Source organism: Rutidosis leptorrhynchoides, chromosome 1 (genome assembly GCF_046630445.1).
Source record: "Rutidosis leptorrhynchoides isolate AG116_Rl617_1_P2 chromosome 1, CSIRO_AGI_Rlap_v1, whole genome shotgun sequence".
Taxonomy (NCBI): Eukaryota; Viridiplantae; Streptophyta; class Magnoliopsida; order Asterales; family Asteraceae; genus Rutidosis; species Rutidosis leptorrhynchoides.
Window position 1 is genome coordinate 285,778,309 of NC_092333.1, and position 22,335 is coordinate 285,800,643.

Here is a 22,335-nt window from a genome sequence, read left to right on the forward strand (position 1 = left end):
GTTTCACAGCTTTGGTTATATCACCAGCATAACCACATCGCTTCAAACATCTTCTCACCTTCAGAATTGGTAAAGAAGTCGTCATATCATCATTATTCGGGAAACCCAGATCTTCCCTGATTGTTTGAGCCGAGATTCGAACAATAGTATTATTAACTGAGCTGAGAATCACCTGCTTGTCATTTTCAATAACAATGCTAGAAAGTTCCCAAATTCTTCTCTGATGCCAATAGTAAGGAGTGCATTCAGCAGTTATAGCCTTGAAAATCCTAGAACGCTTCAAGAAAGCGATAATCGGACCAAAACCTCCTCTTTGAGCTTCAGAACATTTTTCATCAACACAAGCAAGCACGTTTGTATCTTCACGACCGATTAACCCTGGTAATTCAGAAGACAAAGGAATCTGTGGCTCACGTTCTTCATCAGATATCTGCTGTTGTTCTTGAGACATAGTGAATAACTGAAAAAACACTCGAAACAACATAACCAATAAACATTTACCTCCATGTATCATGGGGTATCTAATTAATTATACGAATCAATGGATAAACAAACATAACAAGCACATTAACTAATACCCACACAGTTACATCGTTCAGAGGTTATTGTTTATTACACACCATAGTACTAATGCTAACAGACTAGCCTTATCAAATTACATAATAAACATAATTAAACATAAACACACGAAATTGCAAGCATTAGAATTATCCTTCAATAACATCCTCTGGGACTGGCTTCAATTTGTAATTCGTGTCCTCAAACAGATCAAGCTCATCAAACAAATGATTTATAAGGACGGCATAGGGAAACGGTTTTTCCTCAATATCCAAAGTGTCCTTCATGATGTTAATGACAATCTGACTAAAATTCACCTTGATACGTTCCATAATATAGTATAACAGAACAGCCTCAGTACCGGATAGCAAATCGTCATTTGGATCTCTAAACACCACGTTTCTTTTGATAATCCTCATGTTAGGCACCAAGTCATCCCTAACATCACTATCTCTGATCTCAATTCTATTCGAACCAATTACATATCCTGGCTTAGTGATGTGTGAAGCCACCCCACCAGCATCAAATTTACTAGAAATCTTTCTAAGATCTTTACTAGGGCAATAAATCTTGGCTCCACAGTAATTCAATAGTAAGTGATCTGCAAAATCATCTATGGTCCACTTATAGGCATTACCAAAGAAATTAACATGAACATGCTTCTTCTCTATGGCCACACTAGAATAGAACTCTCGAATAAGCTTAGGACAGAAATGATTCCCTATCTGAAGAAATGTTAAGCAATCTAAACCTTTCCACTGATCTTGAGTGATCTGTGTTGCAACAACTTTGGTCTCTACATAGATAGGTCTGTGTTTAGCCAAAGCTTTCCTACGTTCGAGATCATATTTCCAAGTTCCTCTTAACCTACTACTTGGACCTGACATCCTTAGAGCAAAACTATACAAAACATTCAGTATAACATGATACGAACTCAACAAAACAATCAAAAATAGCAAAATTCAAAAATTAGGGTTTCTATACACTCGGTCGAGTGTGTATACACACACGGTCGTGTGTGTCTTCGAAAGGTCAAGTGTGTGAACTCACTCGGTCGAGTGTGTCACACACTCGGTCGAGCGTGTTCATCAGATCTGAGAACCCCAATTTTTCAAATCGATCAAATCTGTTGATCTTGCTTCAAGATCTGGTCACAAAAGCATCTAAACAGGCCGATTAACAAGTATAGAGCATCAATTTCAACAGATTAATCACATAAGGCACTCGATTCGTGTTTTGTAATTCGAATATAAAATCAAGGATTAAGAACAAATGGAAACGAGTTAGAATACCTTGTTAGTGGCACTGTAATCACAAAATAAAGATGTATCTAAAACTTGAGATCAAAAACTCGATCTACAACTTTAAAAAAAAACTGGGTAAAATCCTCTCTATAAATCACCAAGTGTTCTGAGCCGTTTGAGACTCAAACCCTTTTATACCCACAGACACACTCGGTCGAGTGTGTCGCCTACTCGGCTGTGAATGAATACACACTCGGCCGAGTGTGTTTCAAACACATCTCATTATTTCACCAATTCAGTCGGTCGTGTGAGTAGGTCACACGATCGTGTGTGTACACTCACTCGGTCGACTGTCTTTAGGGTTGAAAAATTAGGAAATTTCGATTTCAATTCCACAAAACCTTCCTTGTCCACTCCCCCTGGGACTGATCTCCACAGTATAAAAACAAACACACTTTGTTCCTTTAAGCTTTAAACAATTTATTCTCTAATATAATGTAAAACATAGGATTCCTTTCACAGTAAACCTTTCCGAGAACTGAGTTGTTAAGCTTACAATATGAAACAGAAATGCACATGCAACTAACTTATGAATACAAACATTCTCAGATATGCATGCACATGCAAATACACAAAGCAAACAACTGTACAATGAAATGTCCCGTTCTTATTGATTAAAAACGTTCCACATTAATTGATTTCGTTGCGAGGTTTTGACCTCTATATGAGACATTTTTCAAAGACTGCATTCATTTTTAAAACAAACCATAACCTTTATTTCATAAATAAAGGTTTAAAAAGCTTTACGTAGATTATCAAATAATGATAATCTAAAATATCCTGTTTACACACGACCATTACATAATGGTTTACAATACAAATATGTTACAACAAAATAAGTTTCTTGAATGCAGTTTTTACACAATATCATACAAGCATGGACTCCAAATCTCGTCCTTATTTAAGTATGCGACAGCGGAAGCTCTTAATAATCACCTGAGAATAAACATGCTTAAAACTTCAACAAAAATGTTGGTGAGTTATAGGTTTAACCTATATATATATATCAAATCATAATAATAGACCACAAGATTTCATATTTCAATACACATCCCATACATAGAGATAAAAATCATTCATATGGTGAACACCTGGTAACCGACATTAACAAGATGTATATTTAAGAATATCCCCATCATTCCGGGACACCCTTCGGATATGATATAAATTTCGAAGTACTAAAGCATCCGGTACTTTGGATGGGGTTTGTTAGGCCCAATAGATCTATCTTTAGGATTCGCGTCAATTAGGGTGTCTGTTCCCTAATTCTTAGATTACCAGACTTAATAAAAAGGGGCATATTCGATTTCGATAATTCAACCATAGAATGTAGTTTCACGTACTTGTGTCTATTTTGTAAATCATTTATAAAACCTGCATGTATTCTCATCCCAAAAATATTAGATTTTAAAAGTGGGACTATAACTCACTTTCACAGATTTTTACTTCGTCGGGAAGTAAGACTTGGCCACTGGTTGATTCACGAACCTATAACAATATATACATATATATCAAAGTATGTTCAAAATATATTTACAACACTTTTAATATATTTTGATGTTTTAAGTTTATTAAGTCAGCTGTCCTTGTTAGTAACCTACAACTAGTTGTCCACAGTTAGATGTACATAAATAAATCGATAAATATTATCTTGAATCAATCCACGACCCAGTGTATACGTATCTCAGTATTGATCACAACTCAAACTATATATATTTTGGAATCAACCTCAACCCTGTATAGCTAACTCCAACATTCACATATAGAGTGTCTATGGTTGTTCCGAAATATATATAGATGTGTCGACATGATAGGTCGAAACATTGTATACGTGTCTATGGTATCTCAAGATTACATAATATACAATACAAGTTGATTAAGTTATGGTTGGAATAGATTTGTTACCAATTTTCAAGTAGCTAAAATGAGAAAAATTATCCAATCTTGTTTTACCCATAACTTCTTCATTTTAAATCCGTTTTGAGTGAATCAAATTGCTATGGTTTCATATTGAACTCTATTTTATGAATCTAAACAGAAAAAGTATAGGTTTATAGTCGGAAAAATAAGTTACAAGTCGTTTTTGTAAAGGTAGTCATTTCAGTCGAAGGAACGACGTCTAGATGACCATTTTAGAAAACATACTTCCACTTTGAGTTTAACCATAATTTTTGGATATAGTTTCATGTTCATAATAAAAATCATTTTCTCAGAATAACAACTTTTAAATCAAAGTTTATCATAGTTTTTAATTAACTAACCCAAAACAGCCCGCGGTGTTACTACGACAGCGTAAATCCTGTTTTACGGTGTTTTTCGTGTCTCCGGGTTTTAAATCATTAAGTTAGCATATCATATAGATATAGAACATGTGTTTAGTTGATTTTAAAATTCAAGTTAGAAGGATTAACTTTTGTTTGCGAACAAGTTTAGAATTAACTAAACTATGTTCTAGTGATTACAAGTTTAAACCTTCGAATAAGATAGCTTTATATGTATGAATCGAATGATGTTATTGTTGGGATTTAACAAGTTCCATTATACATAAAACCATTTATCAATCAATTAAAAAAGCGGAAGCATGTAATTACCATTAGAACATGTTATGACTTTAACCAATTTAAAGTTAAATCCCAATTAGGATCAAGTTGTGAAACATGCTTACAAACTACAAGCAAGATAAGAGATTATACCTACTCCAAGCTTGTTGATAAGTGATGAAGATGATGATGATGAATGGAGCTCCAAAACAATGAAACCTCAAGTTGTTATACCCCAAACTTGTGCACCAACACCCTAGCTTTTGGTTAGGATTTACTTTACACTTGAAATGAGCTTGAAAAACTTGAAAATGAATCCCTTTGGCACCCTCAAAGGCCACGGCCAACAGCTCTCTTTTGAGCAGAATTTTCAAGTTGTTTTGATGTGTAATGTTATGTGTCTCTCTCTTTGGTCAAGGAGCATGCATGTATATGGAATGGGAATTGTATTTGACCAAGATGGAATCTTTAGCATGCTACATCCAATTCCAAGGCCACTCCCATCATTTTATAAAATAATACTTGACATATTTTATAAACTTGCATCTTTTATAAATTTGTTTAGTAAAATTAAATTTTATAAAACAAATTTTACAAACTTGCATTTTATAAATTATGTTACATTATTTATAAAACTAATAAAATTCCATACCATTTGTTATGTATACTTTATTTTATAAAACCAATTTATAAAATGCAACATAACATAATTAATTATTTAACCTATAAATAATTAAATCCATATTATATAAATTATTCCATAATTTATATATATATATATATATATACACATCAAGTAATATTTAAGAAAACCATTTTTCTTAAAGTTCAAGTGTCGCGTATTTAACAAACGAACCAATCGTTAAGATCAAAATACAATTAAGGTGTCGGTAAGCTTGTTATTGGGTATGACCCGACTTGGATCAAAACATATTAGCCACGTTAATTTAATATGTCTCTCGGGCATATGAAATACCTTCAATCTCCCACTTGCACGAGAAACATAAGAAATTAATGCAAGTGATGGATACAGCCTAACACACCGTCCATCACCCCTAATATGTTATGACTTTGTGCCATTCAATAACATCATCCCTTTCGAGTTCCCATCTCGAATATGATTAGGTGAATCTTTCATTATTTCCTTTCGTCCTAGATGTCATGTTAAATCCAGGAGATACAGAGTGATCACTCTCTTATAGATTTAACTTTTCAGGCCTTAGACATCTGACTCTCAACGAATAAGAGGGACAAATTCCATCTTGACTACATACGTCCTAGATATACACTTTGTAATATACCTGAGTTCTTCCTTATGTACTACCATATTTCAGAATAGCGAAGGAAAGAATCAAGGCACAATACTTGGTGAATATCCGAACCCAATATGTATCTCAGGTCAGAGGATACAATGATATTCGCCTTTACTCAAGATTACATGTGATCAACCACAAAGGCTCTATACAGTAATTCTTGAGAGCGGGTCTTCCAATATTTGTTTCCCACAAATATCTATGAACCTTGGTCGCAACCTTGCCCCACATTCACCATTTGAATGCTAACCAATCCAAGTTCATAATAGTCTAGACCTCACACTTGTTCCCACAAATGTGATCAACTACGGAATTCAGAATAATAGTTTATTCTTGGATAAAATATGCAAAGTTGGAACATGACTCATAAATAAATTAATACCATAATTATATTAATGAGTTTGAACTAATTCGTTCCAATACAATACATAAAATAGATCAATTCCAATCACTAGAATACCGAAGCCCTAATGCACAAACATGTCCCTCATGCTTTGGCCCATGTAAAAGCTTCGTGAGTGGATCCGCAACATTTTGATCTGTGTGAACTTTGTGAATACATATCTTTCCCTTTTCAACCTCATCCCTGATGTAGTTGAATCTCCGCTCAATGTGACGAGTCTTTTGATGAGCACGAGGTTCCTTGATTTGAGCAATCGCACCCTCGTTGTCACAAAAGATCTCAAGAGGGTCCTGAATGGAAGGGACCACTCCTAAGTCGTCGATGAATTTCTTCATCCATGCAGCTTCCTGAGCTGCCAGTGAGGCGGCAATGTACTCCGACTCTGTAGTGGATAACGCAACAACCTCCTGTTTCGAACTCTTCCAAGAGACCGCACCACCATTTAACATGAAGACATAACCGGATTGTGATCGAGAGTCATCTCGATCAGTTTGGAAACTCGCATCCACGTAACCTTTTACAGCGAGTTCCTCCTCACCAGACCCATATATTAGAAACATATCCTTAGTCCTCCTAAGGTATTTCAATATGCTTTTAACAGCAATCCAATGACTATTTCCTGGGTTATTCTGGTATCTACTTGTCAAGCTTAGAGCGCATGACACATCCGGTCTAGTACATATCATTGCATACATGATAGACCCAATAGCAGATGCGTATGGGACTTTCTTCATTCTCCCTTGTTCATCTTTCGTGGTAGGACACTGAGATGAACTGAGAACGGTTCCTTTTTGAATAGGTACCAAACCTCTCTTAGAGTTTTCCATCTTGAACCTTTTCAAGATTTTATCAATGTATGTACTTTGACTTAAACCTATCAATCTCTTGGATCTATTCCTATAGATCCCTATCCCCAATATGTATTGTGCATCTCCAAGATCCTTAATGGAGAAGCAACTCTTCAGCCAAGTTTTGACTCCTTGCATTGTGGTAATATCATTCCCAAATAATAATATATCATCCACATATAGTACAAGGAACATGATAGTGCTCCCACTAGCTTTCTTATATACACAAGCTTCATCACCATTTTTAATGAAGCCAAATTTCTCGGCTTCCTCATTAAAACGATGATTCCACATTCTAGATGCTTGTTTCAATCCGTAGATTGACTTCTTTAACTTGCATACACTTTTAGGATATTTTGGATCAACAAAACCTTCAGGCTGGACCATATAGACATCTTCCATAAGATATCCATTTAGGAAAGTGGTTTTGACATCCATTTGCCATATTTCATAGTCGTAGTGAGCAGCAATGGCAAATAATATCCTAATAGACTTTAGCATTGCCACAGGCGAGAAAGTTTCATCATAATCAACCCCTTGAGTTTGAGTGAAACCTTTTGCAACAAGTCTGGCTTTATATGTATCCAAGTTTCCATGTATGTCGGTTTTCATTTTGAAAAGCCATTTGCAATCAACTAGCTTAGAGCTAGGAGGTTGCTCAACAAGTTCTCACACTTGGTTTTCATACATGGATTGCATCTCAGCGTTCATGGCTTCCTGCCATTTATCTTTATCAATCCTTGATAAAGCATCTTGGTAGTTTGTTGGTTCATCCAAATCAACCGTATAGCAACCATCTATGAGAAACCCATATCTCTCAGGAGGATTGCTAATCCTACCAGATCTACGAATGCCTTGTGTATTTTGATCATCCATTTGATCACTATCAACATTTTCATGTTGAGTGCTAGTGTCAACCAATTGTGTATCATCTACTTGATCTTGAACCTCTTCAAGATCTATCTTCCTTTCACTGTTTCCTTCCATTAGGAACTTAGTTTCAAGGAATTCCGCCTTCCGAGCAACAAATACATTCTGCTCGGATGGATCATAGAAATAGTATCCCATATCATCCTTGGGATATCCTATGAAGATACACTTCGTGGATCGAGCATTCAACTTATTAGGGACGTAACGCTTAGGATAAGCTTCACATCCCCATACCTTTAAGTATGATAGAGATGGAGGTTTACCAAACCACATCTCGTGAGGAGTTCGTTCCACTTTCTTGGTTGGGGCCATATTTAAAATACGAGCCGCGGAGCTTAGACAATAACCCCAAAATGATAGAGGCAACGAGCTTCTTGCCATCATAGATCGAACCATATCCATTAGGGTTCGGTTCCTCCTTTCGGAAACTCCATTAAGTTGGGGTGTTCCGGGTGGAGTAAGTTGTGAGATAATCCCACAACTCCTAAGATGATCTTGGAAGGCATCGCTTAGGTATTCACCTCCTCTATCGGTACGAAGTACCTTAATTGTCCTATTGAGTTGATTTTGTACTTCGTTTTGATATTCTTTGAATGCTTCAAACGTTTTGTCCTTATGTCTTAATAAGTAGACATATCCGAAACGACTAAAGTCATCAATGAAAGTAACAAAGTATCTTTCACCATTCCTAGTCATGGGTTTAAAGGGTCCACATACATCCGAATGTATTAATCCCAATAAATCTTTAGCCCTTTCATGGGTCCCTTTGAAAGGTGCTTTAGTCATCTTGCCTTGTAAACAAGATTCACATACTTCAAACGAATCCATTTCATTTGATTTCAAAAGTCCATTCTTTTGAAGTGTATGTATTCGGTTCTTGTTTATGTGACCAAGGCGACAATGCCATAAGTAGGAATCACTCAAATCCCTTTTGAGTTTCTTGGTGCTTGTATGGTACATTGAGCTACTAGATGATGTGTCATCATGAACCAATTCATAAATTCCATTTGAAGGTGAAGCCTTGAAATAGAATACATTATCTAAATAAATATGGATATCGTCATTAACAAAATTAAGATTAAAACCACATTGTTTCAAACGGGAAATGGAAATAATGTTTCGACATAAATCGGGTGCATACAAAACATCTTTCAAAATAAGTTCCAAGCCACTTGGAAGTTTTAACACAAAGTCTCCTTGAGCCTTCACTTGCACTTTGGCTCCATTACCCATGTAGAGACTTGATGTTCCCGTTTGCTTGCTACTTCTTTTGAACCCCTGCAATGAATTGCAAATGTGAGTTCCACATCCAGTGTCTAATACCCATGTATTAGAAGAAGTAATACTAAGCTCTATATATACCATATATATATTACCTGAGGTTTGCCCTGCATCCCTCTTCTCCTTCAACTCCTTAAGATAGATCGGACAGTTTCGTTTCCAATGACCCATTTCACCGCAACCGAAACATGGGTCTTCCTTGGGGTTTGCCTTCTCGGCTACCTTTTGTTTCTTAGCCTTGTTGATGGTTGAGGTAACCATCTTCCCCTTCCCTTTGCCTTGATGGGCGGGTCCTTTTCTCTTAGCCACCTTTGGCTTAGAGGTCTTACTTTTGGACCCACCTTGATCGATTGCTAACACGGGTAAAGCCCTTTTACCCATGCTAGTTTCCGCCGTTCTAAGCATACCGTGAAGCTCACCTATGCTCTTATCCATCCCATTCATATTGTAGTTAATTACAAATTGATCAAATCTTTTTGATAGGGAGTTAAGGATAAGATCGGTGGCTAACTCATTTGATATGTTCAAGTTAAGACGGTTAGAACGATCAATAAGGCTTTTCATCTTAAGTACATAAGATGAAACCGATTGGGTATCGTCCATACGACAAGCATGTAGCGCCCGAACCGTTTCGAAGCGCTCGACACGTGCTTGTTGGAGGAACATCTCCTTCAATTGTGTTATCATGTCGTATGCACTATGGTGCTCGAAATCCTTTTGGAGTTCGGGTATCATAGTCCCAAGCATTAAGCATGAGACTTGAAGGGAGTCGTGGCAATACTTATCGTAAGAGGCCATTGCCTCCACATCATTCTCATCCGGTTGATCGGGAATGGGGTCCTCAAGCACATACATTTTATCCTCTTGTTTGAGGACAATCCGAAGATTGCGGAACCAATCCATAAAGTTGGTATGGTTGAGTTTGTCTTTCTCTAAGAGAGACCTTAATGATAGGTGGTTTATGTTAAGTGGTGCGTTTGGAATGTTGTTGTTATTATTGGCGGCCATCTACAAAATTAACAAAGTTCGTTTAAGTATCGATTTTAATTTAACATTCAATACCCTTTTAAATTTTAATTGACTTATTAAATATTAGAATCCAACGGTAAATCAAATTTCGGTTAGGTGACCTTTATCCCGTTATTTGATTTAGCTAGGTAGTCATTATATGACAATTGCAATCCTTTTGCAACTTCTAAGTTATGGGATCATGCAATCCTTTTGCATGGCATATTTATTCCATCAACGCCTATTTGTTCATCATGCTTCGGTGACCCTAAGTTCATGATTCCCAAATCAAGTCGTCCTACTTGTGTAAACATGTAGACTTAACATACAAGTGGTTAGGTGACCTTTATCCCACATGTATGCGAAGTGTACCTTATTCATATTAGTTCGCTCATGACGGTTAGGTGACCTTTATCCCATCAAGAGTTTCCTAATACGTCTAAGTGTTTCCACAAAAAGGATGGCGTTTAACTTGTTTGCCTTGTTAATAAGGGATTTTAAGTTTTCATTAATTCTAGTTTGAGAAAACTTTTGCACCATACACCAACATGCATTTAGTGTACGGTTTATTTGAAAATCCATTTTCATGTTATGTAATAAAGCCAATTTTATTACTTTGATATAAACCATTTTATATGTATGATCCTTATCATGTTCTTAATAACCGATTATTAATGTCCTTTTAGCCGTTTTTAATTAAACCATTTAAATTGACGTTTTGCATGTCGTTAATAATGTCAATTTTAACCAATTTAAATTGCCATTTTAGTTTGTTGTTAACTTGTGTGATTAACTTGTAGCATACAAACATACAATCCACATAATCATACAAAACAACCATGCATGCAAAATCATATGTTCACAATCAAGCCATTTTTGGTAGACATTTGTTTAGCCGAAAACAAATGCCACCGAAAACAAATGCCACCGAAAACAAATAACACAAAGTAGGAGGTTTTAACCTCCCACTTAATCTTGCATCCAAATGCTTCTTCATGTGTTCTTCAAGTCTTCATCATCTTCATCATTTTACAAAATATATCCTAATACATTTTGTCTAGAAAATGAAAATACAACCTAATCTATTTTACATACCAAATATAAAATAAATTACATAACAAAAGGAACAATTATTACACACCAAATTACATGAATATTACAACCACATGAATGAATTAATATTACATACCAAATGAATGAATTAATTCAACCACACATGCAACCATTCAAACAAAAGGCCAAGGCTTGATTGTGAACTTCAACATACAACAAAATGACCAAAATGGAGGAACCAAACCCAATTTTTTGGAGCTTCCAAATTCGGCCAAGACATCAAACCACCCAAAACCAATAATTTTTGCATTTTATTATCATGCATGTACATAAAATGCAAAGTTATGGTGAGTTCAAAAACCATCTCGAAGCATATTTCAACAACTTCGGCTCTAGATACCATTGTTGGGATTTAACAAGTTCCATTATACATAAAACCATTTATCAATCAATTAAAAAAGCGGAAGCATGTAATTACCATTAGAACATGTTATGACTTTAACCAATTTAAAGTTAAATCCCAATTAGGATCAAGTTGTGAAACATGCTTACAAACTACAAGCAAGATAAGAGATTATACCTACTCCAAGCTTGTTGATAAGTGATGAAGATGATGATGATGAATGGAGCTCCAAAACAATGAAACCTCAAGTTGTTATACCCCAAACTTGTGCACCAACACCCTAGCTTTTGGTTAGGATTTACTTTACACTTGAAATGAGCTTGAAAAACTTGAAAATGAATCCCTTTGGCACCCTCAAAGGCCACGGCCAACAGCTCTCTTTTGAGCAGAATTTTCAAGTTGTTTTGATGTGTAATGTTATGTGTCTCTCTCTTTGGTCAAGGAGCATGCATGTATATGGAATGGGAATTGTATTTGACCAAGATGGAATCTTTAGCATGCTACATCCAATTCCAAGGCCACTCCCATCATTTTATAAAATAATACTTGACATATTTTATAAACTTGCATCTTTTATAAATTTGTTTAGTAAAATTAAATTTTATAAAACAAATTTTACAAACTTGCATTTTATAAATTATGTTACATTATTTATAAAACTAATAAAATTCCATACCATTTGTTATGTATACTTTATTTTATAAAACCAATTTATAAAATGCAACATAACATAATTAATTATTTAACCTATAAATAATTAAATCCATATTATATAAATTATTCCATAATTTATATATATATATATATATATACACATCAAGTAATATTTAAGAAAACCATTTTTCTTAAAGTTCAAGTGTCGCGTATTTAATCAACGAACCAATCGTTAAGATCAAAATACAATTAAGGTGTCGGTAAGCTTGTTATTGGGTATGACCCGACTTGGATCAAAACATATTAGCCACGTTAATTTAATATGTCTCTCGGGCATATGAAATACCTTCAGTTATGAACATCATTACTACCTTAAGTTCCTTGGATAAATCTACTGGAAAAGAGAAAAATGGATCTAGCTTCAACGGATCCTTGGATGGCTAGAAGTTCTTGAAGCAGAATCATGACACGAAAACAAGTTCAAGTAAGATCATCACTTGAAATAAGATTGTTATAGTTATAGAAATTGAACCAAAGTTTGAATATGATTATTACCTTGTATTAAAATGATAACCTACTGTAAGAAATAAAGATTTCTTAAGGTTGGATGATCACCTTACAAGATTGGAAGTGAGCTAGCAAACTTGAAAGTATTCTTGATTTTATGTAACTAGAACTTGTAGAATATATGAAGAACACTTAGAACTTGAAGATAGAACTTGAGAGAGATCAATTAGATGAAGAAAATTGAAGAATGAAAGTGTTTGTAGGTGTTTTTGGTCGTTGGTGTATGGATTAGATATAAAGGATATGTAATTTTTTTTTCATGTAAATAAGTCATGAATGATTACTCATATTTTTGTAATTTTATGAGATATTTCATGCTAGTTGCCAAATGATGGTTCCCACATGTGTTAGGTGACTCACATGGGCTGCTAAGAGCTGATCATTGGAGTGTATATACCAATAGTACATACATCTAAAAGCTGTGTATTGTACGAGTACGAATACGGGTGCATACGAGTAGAATTGTTGATGAAATTGAACGAGGATGTAATTGTAAGTATTTTTGTTAAGTAGAAGTATTTTGATAAGTGTATTGAAGTCTTTCAAAAGTGTATAAATACATATTAAAACACTACATGTATATACATTTTAACTGAGTCGTTAAGTCATCGTTAGTCGTTACATGTAACTGTTGTTTTGAAACCTTTAGGTTAACGATCTTGTTAAATGTTGTTAACCCAATGTTTATAATATCAAATGAGATTTTAAATTATTATATTATCATGATATTATCATGTACGAATATCTCTTAATATGATATATTTACATTAAATGTCGTTACAACGATAATCGTTACATATATGTCTCGTTTCAAAATCATTAAGTTAGTAGTCTTGTTTTTACATATGTAGTTCATTGTTAATATACTTAATGATATGTTTACTTATCATAATATCATGTTAACTATATATATAACCATATATATGTCATCATATAGTTTTTACAAATTTTAACGTTCGTGAATCACCGGTCAACTTGGGTGGTCAATTGTCTATATGAAACATATTTCAATTAATCAAGTCTTAACAAGTTTGATTGCTTAACATGTTGGAAACATTTAATCATGTAAATATCAATCTCAATTAATATATATAAACATGGAAAAGTTCGGGTCACTACAGTACCTACCCGTTAAATAAATTTCGTCCCGAAATTTTAAGCTGTTGAAGGTGTTGACGAATCTTCTGGAAATAGATGCGGGTATTTTTTCTTCATCTGATCTTCACGCTCCCAGGTGAACTCGGGTCCTCTACGAGCATTCCATCGAACCTTAACAATTGGTATCTTGTTTTGCTTAAGTCTTTTAACCTCATGATCCATTATTTCAACGGGTTCTTCGATGAATTGAAGTTTTTCGTTGATTTGGATTTCATCTAACGGAATAGTGAGATCTTCTTTAGCAAAACATTTCTTCAAATTCGAGATGTGGAAAGTGTTATGTACAGCCGCGAGTTGTTGAGGTAACTCTAGTCGGTAAGCTACTGGTCCGACACGATCAATAATCTTGAATGGTCCAATATACCTTGGATTTAATTTCCCTCGTTTACCAAATCGAACAACGCCTTTCCAAGGTGCAACTTTAAGCATGACCATCTCTCCAATTTCAAATTCTATATCTTTTCTTTTAATGTCAGCGTAGCTCTTTTGTCGACTTTGGGCGGTTTTCAACTGTTGTTGAATTTGGATGATCTTATCGGTAGTTTCTTGTATAATCTCCGGACCCGTAATCTGTCTATCCCCCACTTCACTCCAACAAATCGGAGACCTGCACTTTCTACCATAAAGTGCTTCAAACGGCGCCATCTCAATGCTTGAATGGTAGCTGTTGTTGTAGGAAAATTCTGCTAACGGTAGATGTCGATCCCAACTGTTTCCGAAATCAATAACACATGCTCGTAGCATGTCTTCAAGCGTTTGTATACTCCTTTCGCTCTGCCCATCAGTTTGTGGATGATAGGCAGTACTCATGTCTAGACGAGTTCCTAATGCTTGTTGTAATGTCTGCCAGAATCTTGAAATAAATCTACCATCCCTATCAGAGATAATAGAGATTGGTATTCCATGTCTGGAGACGACTTCCTTCAAATACAGTCGTGCTAACTTCTCCATCTTGTCATCTTCTCTTATTGGCAGGAAGTGTGTTGATTTGGTGAGACGATCAACTATTACCCAAATAGTATCAAAACCACTTGCAGTCCTTGGCAATTTAGTGATGAAATCCATGGTAATGTTTTCCCATTTCCATTCCGGGATTTCGGGTTGTTGAAGTAGACCTGATGGTTTCTGATGCTCAGCTTTGACCTTAGAACACGTCAAACATTCTCCTACGTATTTAGCAACATCGGCTTTCATACCCGGCCACCAAAAATGTTTCTTGAGATCTTTGTACATCTTCCCCGTTCCAGGATGTATTGAGTATCTGGTTTTATGAGCTTCTCTAAGTACCATTTCTCTCATATTTCCAAATTTTGGTACCCAAATCCTTTCAGCCCTATACCGGGTTCCGTCTTCCAGAATATTAAGATGCTTCTCCGATCCTTTGGGTATTTCATCCTTTAAATTTCCCTCTTTTAAAACTCCTTGTTGCGCCTTCTTTATTTGAGTAGTAATGTTATTATGAATCATTATATTCATAGATTTTACTCGAATGGGTTCTCTGTCCTTCCTGCTCAAGGAATCGGCTACCACATTTGCCTTCCCCGGGTGGTAACGAATCTCAAAGTCGTAATCATTCAATAATTCAATCCACCTACGCTGCCTCATATTCAGTTGTTTCTGATTAAATATGTGTTGAAGACTTTTGTGGTCGGTATATATAATACTTTTGACCCCAGATAAGTAGTGCCTCCAAGTCTTTAATGCAAAAACAACCGCTCCTAATTCCAAATCATGCGTCGTATAATTTTGTTCATGAATCTTCAATTGTCTAGACGCATAAGCAATCACCTTCGTTCATTGCATTAATACACAATCGAGACCTTGCTTTGATGCGTCACAATAAATCACAAAATCATCATTCCCTTCAGGCAATGACAATATAGGTGCCGTAGTTAGCTTTTTCTTCAATAACTGAAACGCTTTCTCTTGTTCATCATTCCATTCAAATTTCTTCCCTTTATGCGTTAATGCAGTCAAGGGTTTTGCTATTCTGGAAAAGTCTTGGATGAACCTTCTGTAGTAACCAGCTAGTCCTAAAAACTGGCGTATGTGTTTCGGAGTTTTCGGGGTTTCCCACTTTTCAACAGTTTCTATCTTTGCCGGATCCACCTTAATACCTTCTTTGTTCACTATGTGACTGAGGAATTGAACTTCTTCCAACCAAAACGCACACTTTGAAAACTTAGCGTACAATTCTTCCTTCCTCAATACTTCTAACACCTTTCTCAAATGTTCACCGTGTTCTTGGTCATTCTTTGAGTAAATAAGTATGTCATCAATGAAAACAATGACAAACTTGTCAAGGTATGGTCCACACACTCGGTTCATAAGGTCCATGAACACAGCTGGTGCATTAGTTAAACCAAACGGCATGACCATAAACTCGTAATGACCGTAACGTGTTCTGAAAGCAGTCTTTGGAATATCATCTTCTTTCACCCGCATTTGATGATACCCGGAACGTAAGTCAATCTTTGAATAAACAGACGAGCCTTGTAGTTGATCAAATAAGTCATCGATTCTCGGTAGTGGGTAGCGGTTCTTGATGGTAAGTTTGTTCAACTCTCGGTAGTCGATACACAACCTGAATGTACCATCTTTCTTCTTGACAAACAAAACAGGAGCTCCCCACGGTGATGTGCTTGGTCGAATGAAACCATGCTCTAAAAGTTCTTGTAATTGGCTTTGTAGTTCTTTCATCTCGCTGGGTGCGAGTCTGTAAGGAGCACGAGCTATTGGTGCAGCTCCTGGTACAAGATCTATTTGAAATTCAACGGATCGATGTGGGGGTAATCCTGGTAATTCTTTCGGAAATACATCAGGAAATTCTTTTGCGACGGGAACATCATTGATGCTCTTTTCTTCAGTTTGTACTTTCTCGACGTGTGCTAGAACAGCATAGCAACCTTTTCTTATTAGTTTTTGTACCTTCAAATTACTAATAAGATGTAGCTTCGTGTTGCCCTTTTCTCCGTACACCATTAAGGGTTTTCCTTTTTCTCGTATAATGCGAATTGCATTTTTGTAACAAACGATCTCTGCTTTCACTTCTTTCAACCAGTCCATACCGATTATCACATCAAAACTCCCTAACTCTACTGGTATCAAGTCAATCTTAAATGTTTCGCTAACCAGTTTAATTTCTCGATTCCGACATATATTATCTACTGAAATTAATTTACCATTTGCTAATTCGAGTAAAAATTTACTATCCAAAGGCGTCAATGGACAACTTAATTTAGCACAAAAATCTCTACTCATATAGCTTCTATCCGCACCCGAATCAAATAAAACGTAAGCAGATTTATTGTCAATAAGAAACGTACCCGTAACAAGCTCCGGGTCTTCCTGTGCCTCTGCCGCATTAATATTGAAAACTCTTCAGCGGCCTTGTCCATTCGTGTTCTCCTGGTTCGGGCAATTTCTAATAATGTGGCCCGGTTTTCCACATTTATAACAAACTACATTGGCATAACTTGCTCCGACACTACTTGCTCCGACATTACTCGTTCCGACACCATTTGTTCCTTTCGTTCTATTAACCCCTGGTCCGTAGACCTCACACTTCGCCGCGCTATGACCATTTCTTTTACACTTGTTGCAAAATTTGGTGCAGAACCCCGAGTGATACTTTTCACACCTTTGGCATAGCTGCTTCTGATTGTTGTTGTTGTTGCGGTTATTATTGTTGTTGGGATGATTGTTGTAGTTGCTGTTGTTGTTGTTGTTGTTGTTGTTGTTGTTGTTGTTGTTGTTGTTGTTGGGCCGTTTGTTGTAGTTGCGATTGATGTTGCGATTATTGGGATAATTGTTGCGATTATTGTTGTAATTGCTGTTGTTGTTGTATTGGTGATTCTTATCACCGTTTTCTTCCCACTTTCTTTTGACTTGCTTCACATTGGCCTCTTCAGCAGTCTGTTCTTTAATTCTTTCTTCAATCTGGTTCACTAGTTTGTGAGCCATTCTACATGCCTGTTGTATGGAGGCGGGCTCGTGTGAACTTATATCTTCTTGGATTCTTTCCGGTAATCCTTTCACAAATGCGTCGATATTCTCTTCCTCATCTTCGAACGCTCCCGGACACAATAGGCACAATTCTGTGAATCGTCTTTCATACGTGGTAATATCAAATCCTTGGGTTCGTAACCCTCTAAGTTCTGTCTTGAGCTTATTGACCTCGGTTCTGGGACGGTACTTCTCGTTCATCAAGTGCTTGAATGCTGACCACGGTAGTGCGTACGCATCGTCTTGTCCCACTTGCTCTAGATAGGTATTCCACCATGTTAACGCAGAACCTGTGAAGGTATGCGTAGCGTACTTCACTTTGTCCTCTTCAGTACACTTACTTATGGCAAACACCGATTCGACCTTCTCGGTCCACCGTTTCAATCCGATCGGTCCTTCGGTTCCATCAAATTCCAAAGGTTTGCAGGCAGTGAATTCTTTGTAGGTGCATCCTACATGATTTCCTGTACTGCTAGATCCAAGGTTATTGTTGGTATGTAGCGCAGCCTGTACTGCGGCTATGTTTGAAGCTAGAAAAGTACGGAATTCCTCTTCATTCATATTCACGGTGTGTCGAGTAGTCGGTGCCATTTCCTTCAAAATAGTTAAATGGAACAAGTTAATCATACAGAATATTAAGAGTAGTTAATAGTATTTCGTAGCATAATATGAACTCATTTATAAAAGCTTTTTCTTCATATTAGTGTTTTATAAGTTTAAATTCGGGTAGTACCTACCCGTTAAGTTCATACTTAGTAGCTAATATACAATTCAACTACTACAATTCTATATGAAAAACTGATTATAATAATATTTCGCGTTCAATCTTTTACATAATATTTTACAAACTTACAATATCGCTTATTTTACATTTAGCATGAAATATAGCACACAATAAATTTGATACAAGATGGTTGTGAAGATAATTCTAGCTAGTACACAAGTCGTTCAGCAAAGGCAATAAAGACACGTAATTCATACGTCCAGAAACAAGTCATGCATTCTGGTTTTACTAGGATTACTTCCCATCCTTGGTCTTGTGGAACATAACCGTTATGGCCGTTGATAAGACAGCGTGTTGTAACGTCGTCAAAGGGACGAGGGTTATGTAATGTCCAACAGTCCCGTAACAATCTAAAAATCTCATTTCTTACCCCAATTACCGACTCCGTCACTTGTGGGAACGTTTTGTTTAATAGTTTGTAGCCCGATGTTCTTGTTCTCACTTTGGTGAGAAGCGAACATTACTAATCCGTAAGCATAAAATGCTTCTTTATGTTGCATGTTAGCCGCTTTTTCTAAATCTCAAAGTCCAATATTCGGATATATTGAGTCAAAATAATTTCTTAACCCATTGCGTAAAATAGCATTTGGGTTCCCCGCAATATATGCGTCAAAGTAAACACATCGTAACTTATGGATTTCCCAATGTGATATCCCCCATCTTTCGAACGAAAGCCTTTTATAAACCAAGGCATTCTTGGAACGTTCTTCGAATGTCTTACAAACTGATCTCGCCTTAAATAGTTGTGCCGAAGAATTCTGACCGACTCTAGACAAGATTTCATCAATCATGTCTCCGGGTAGGTCTCTTAAAATATTGGGTTGTCTATCCATTTTGTGTTTTTATACTGTAAAATAGACAAGAGTTAGATTCATAAAAAAAAAATACTTATTAATACAAGCAATTTTTACATATATCATAAAGCATAAGCACACTATATTACATATATTACACCACACGAATACAGCTATCTTATTCCGACTGACTTGTTTCTTCTTCTTCAGTTTTGGTTCGTTTTGCCAAGTTTCTAGGGATATATGATGTTCCCCTAATACGAGCCGTCGTGATCCACATTGGTTTAGAAAAACCCGGTGGTTTAGAGGTTCCCGGGTCATTGTTACAACTTAAGGACTTCGGGGGTTGACGATACATATAAAGTTCATCGGGGTTGGAATTAGATTTCTCTATTTTTATGCCCTTTCCCAAATTATTTTCTTTTGCCTTTTTAAATTCAGTTGGGGTAATTTCTATAACATCATCGGAATTCTCGTCGGAATCCGATTCATCGGAGAATTGGTAATCCTCCCAATATTTTGCTTCCTTGGCGGAAACACCATTGACCATAATTAACCTTGGTCGGTTGGTTGAGGATTTTCTTTTACTTAACCGTTTTACTATTTCCCCCACCGTTTCTATTTCTTCATCTGGTTCTGATTCTTCTTCCGGTTCCGATTCTTCTTCCGGTTCCGACTCTTCTTCCAGTTCCTCTTCGGGAACTTGTGAATCAGTCCACGAATCATTCCAATTTACATTTGACTCTTCATTATTATTAGGTGAGTCAATGGGACTTGTTCTAGAGGTAGACATCTATCACATAATATCAAACGCGTTAAGAGATTAATATATCACATAATATTCACATGTTAAAAATATATAGTTTCCAACAAAATTTGTTAAGCAATCATTTTTCAAGTAAACACGGTCGAAGTCCAGACTCACTAATGCATCCTAACAAACTCGATAAGACACACTAATGCAAAATTCTGGTTCTCTAAGACCAACGCTCGGATACCAACTGAAATGTCCCGTTCTTATTGATTAAAAACGTTCCATATTAATTGATTTCGTTGCGAGGTTTTGACCTCTATATGAGACGTTTTTCAAAGACTGCATTCATTTTTAAAACAAACCATAACCTTTATTTCATAAATAAAGGTTTAAAAAGCTTTACGTAGATTATCAAATAATGATAATCTAAAATATCCTGTTTACACACGACCATTACATAATGGTTTACAATACAAATATGTTACAACAAAATAAGTTTCTTGAATGCAGTTTTTACACAATATCATACAAGCATGGACTCCAAATCTCGTCCTTATTTAAGTATGCGACAGCGGAAGCTCTTAATAATCACCTGAGAATAAACATGCTTAAAACGTCAACAAAAATGTTGGTGAGTTATAGGTTTAACCTATATATGTATATATCAAATCATAATAATAGACCACAAGATTTCATATTTCAATACACATCCCATACATAGAGATAAAAATCATTCATATGGTGAACACCTGGTAACCGACATTAACAAGATGCATATTTAAGAATATCCCCATCATTCCGGGACACCCTTCGGATATGATATAAATTTCGAAGTACTAAAGCATCTGGTACTTTGGATGGGGTTTGTTAGGCCCAATAGATCTATCTTTAGGATTCGCGTCAATTAGGGTGTCTGTTCCCTAATTCTTAGATTACCAGACTTAATAAAAAGAGGCATATTCGATTTCGATAATTCAACCATAGAATGTAGTTTCACGTACTTGTGTCTATTTTGTAAATCATTTATAAAACCTGCATGTATTCTCATCCCAAAAATATTAGATTTTAAAAGTGGGACTATAACTCACTTTCACAGATTTTTACTTCGTCGGGAAGTAAGACTTGGCCACTGGTTGATTCACGAACCTATAACAATATATACATATATATCAAAGTATGTTCAAAATATATTTACAACACTTTTAATATATTTTGATGTTTTAAGTTTATTAAGTCAGCTGTCCTTGTTAGTAACCTACAACTAGTTGTCCACAGTTAGATGTACAGAAATAAATCGATAAATATTATCTTGAATCAATCCACGACCCAGTGTATACGTATCTCAGTATTGATCACAACTCAAACTATATATATTTTGGAATCAACCTCAACCCTGTATAGCTAACTCCAACATTCACATATAGAGTGTCTATGGTTGTTCCGAAATATATATAGATGTGTCGACATGATAGGTCGAAACATTGTATACGTGTCTATGGTATCTCAAGATTACATAATATACAATACAAGTTGATTAAGTTATGGTTGGAATAGATTTGTTACCAATTTTCACGTAGCTAAAATGAGAAAAATTATCCAATCTTGTTTTACCCATAACTTCTTCATTTTAAATCCGTTTTGAGTGAATCAAATTGCTATGGTTTCATATTGAACTCTATTTTATGAATCTAAACAGAAAAAGTATAGGTTTATTGTAGGAAAAATAAGTTACAAGTCGTTTTTGTAAAGGTAGTCATTTCAATCGAAAGAACGATGTCTAGATGACCATTTTAGAAAACATACTTCCACTTTGAGTTTAACCATAATTTTTGGATATAGTTTCATGTTCATAATAAAAATCATTTTCTCAGAATAACAACTTTTAAATCAAAGTTTATCATAGTTTTTAATTAACTAACCCAAAACAGCCCGCGGTGTTACTACGACGGCGTAAATCCTGTTTTACGGTGTTTTTCGT

General features: G+C 35.7%; 1 protein-coding gene across 1 annotated transcript; it reads right to left on the reverse strand.

The window, feature by feature from the left end:
• Nucleotides 1-8,596: 8,596 nt before the first annotated feature.
• LOC139886552 (uncharacterized) lies at nucleotides 8,597-9,637 on the reverse strand. The gene is made up of 2 exons (XM_071870394.1): nucleotides 9,273-9,637; nucleotides 8,597-9,174 (listed from the first exon to the last, which is right to left on the reverse strand). Exons 1-2 carry the CDS (start codon nucleotides 9,619-9,621, stop codon nucleotides 9,158-9,160), a joined length of 366 nt encoding a protein of 121 aa, XP_071726495.1. The 5' UTR covers nucleotides 9,622-9,637; the 3' UTR covers nucleotides 8,597-9,157.
• Nucleotides 9,638-22,335: the final 12,698 nt, after the last annotated feature.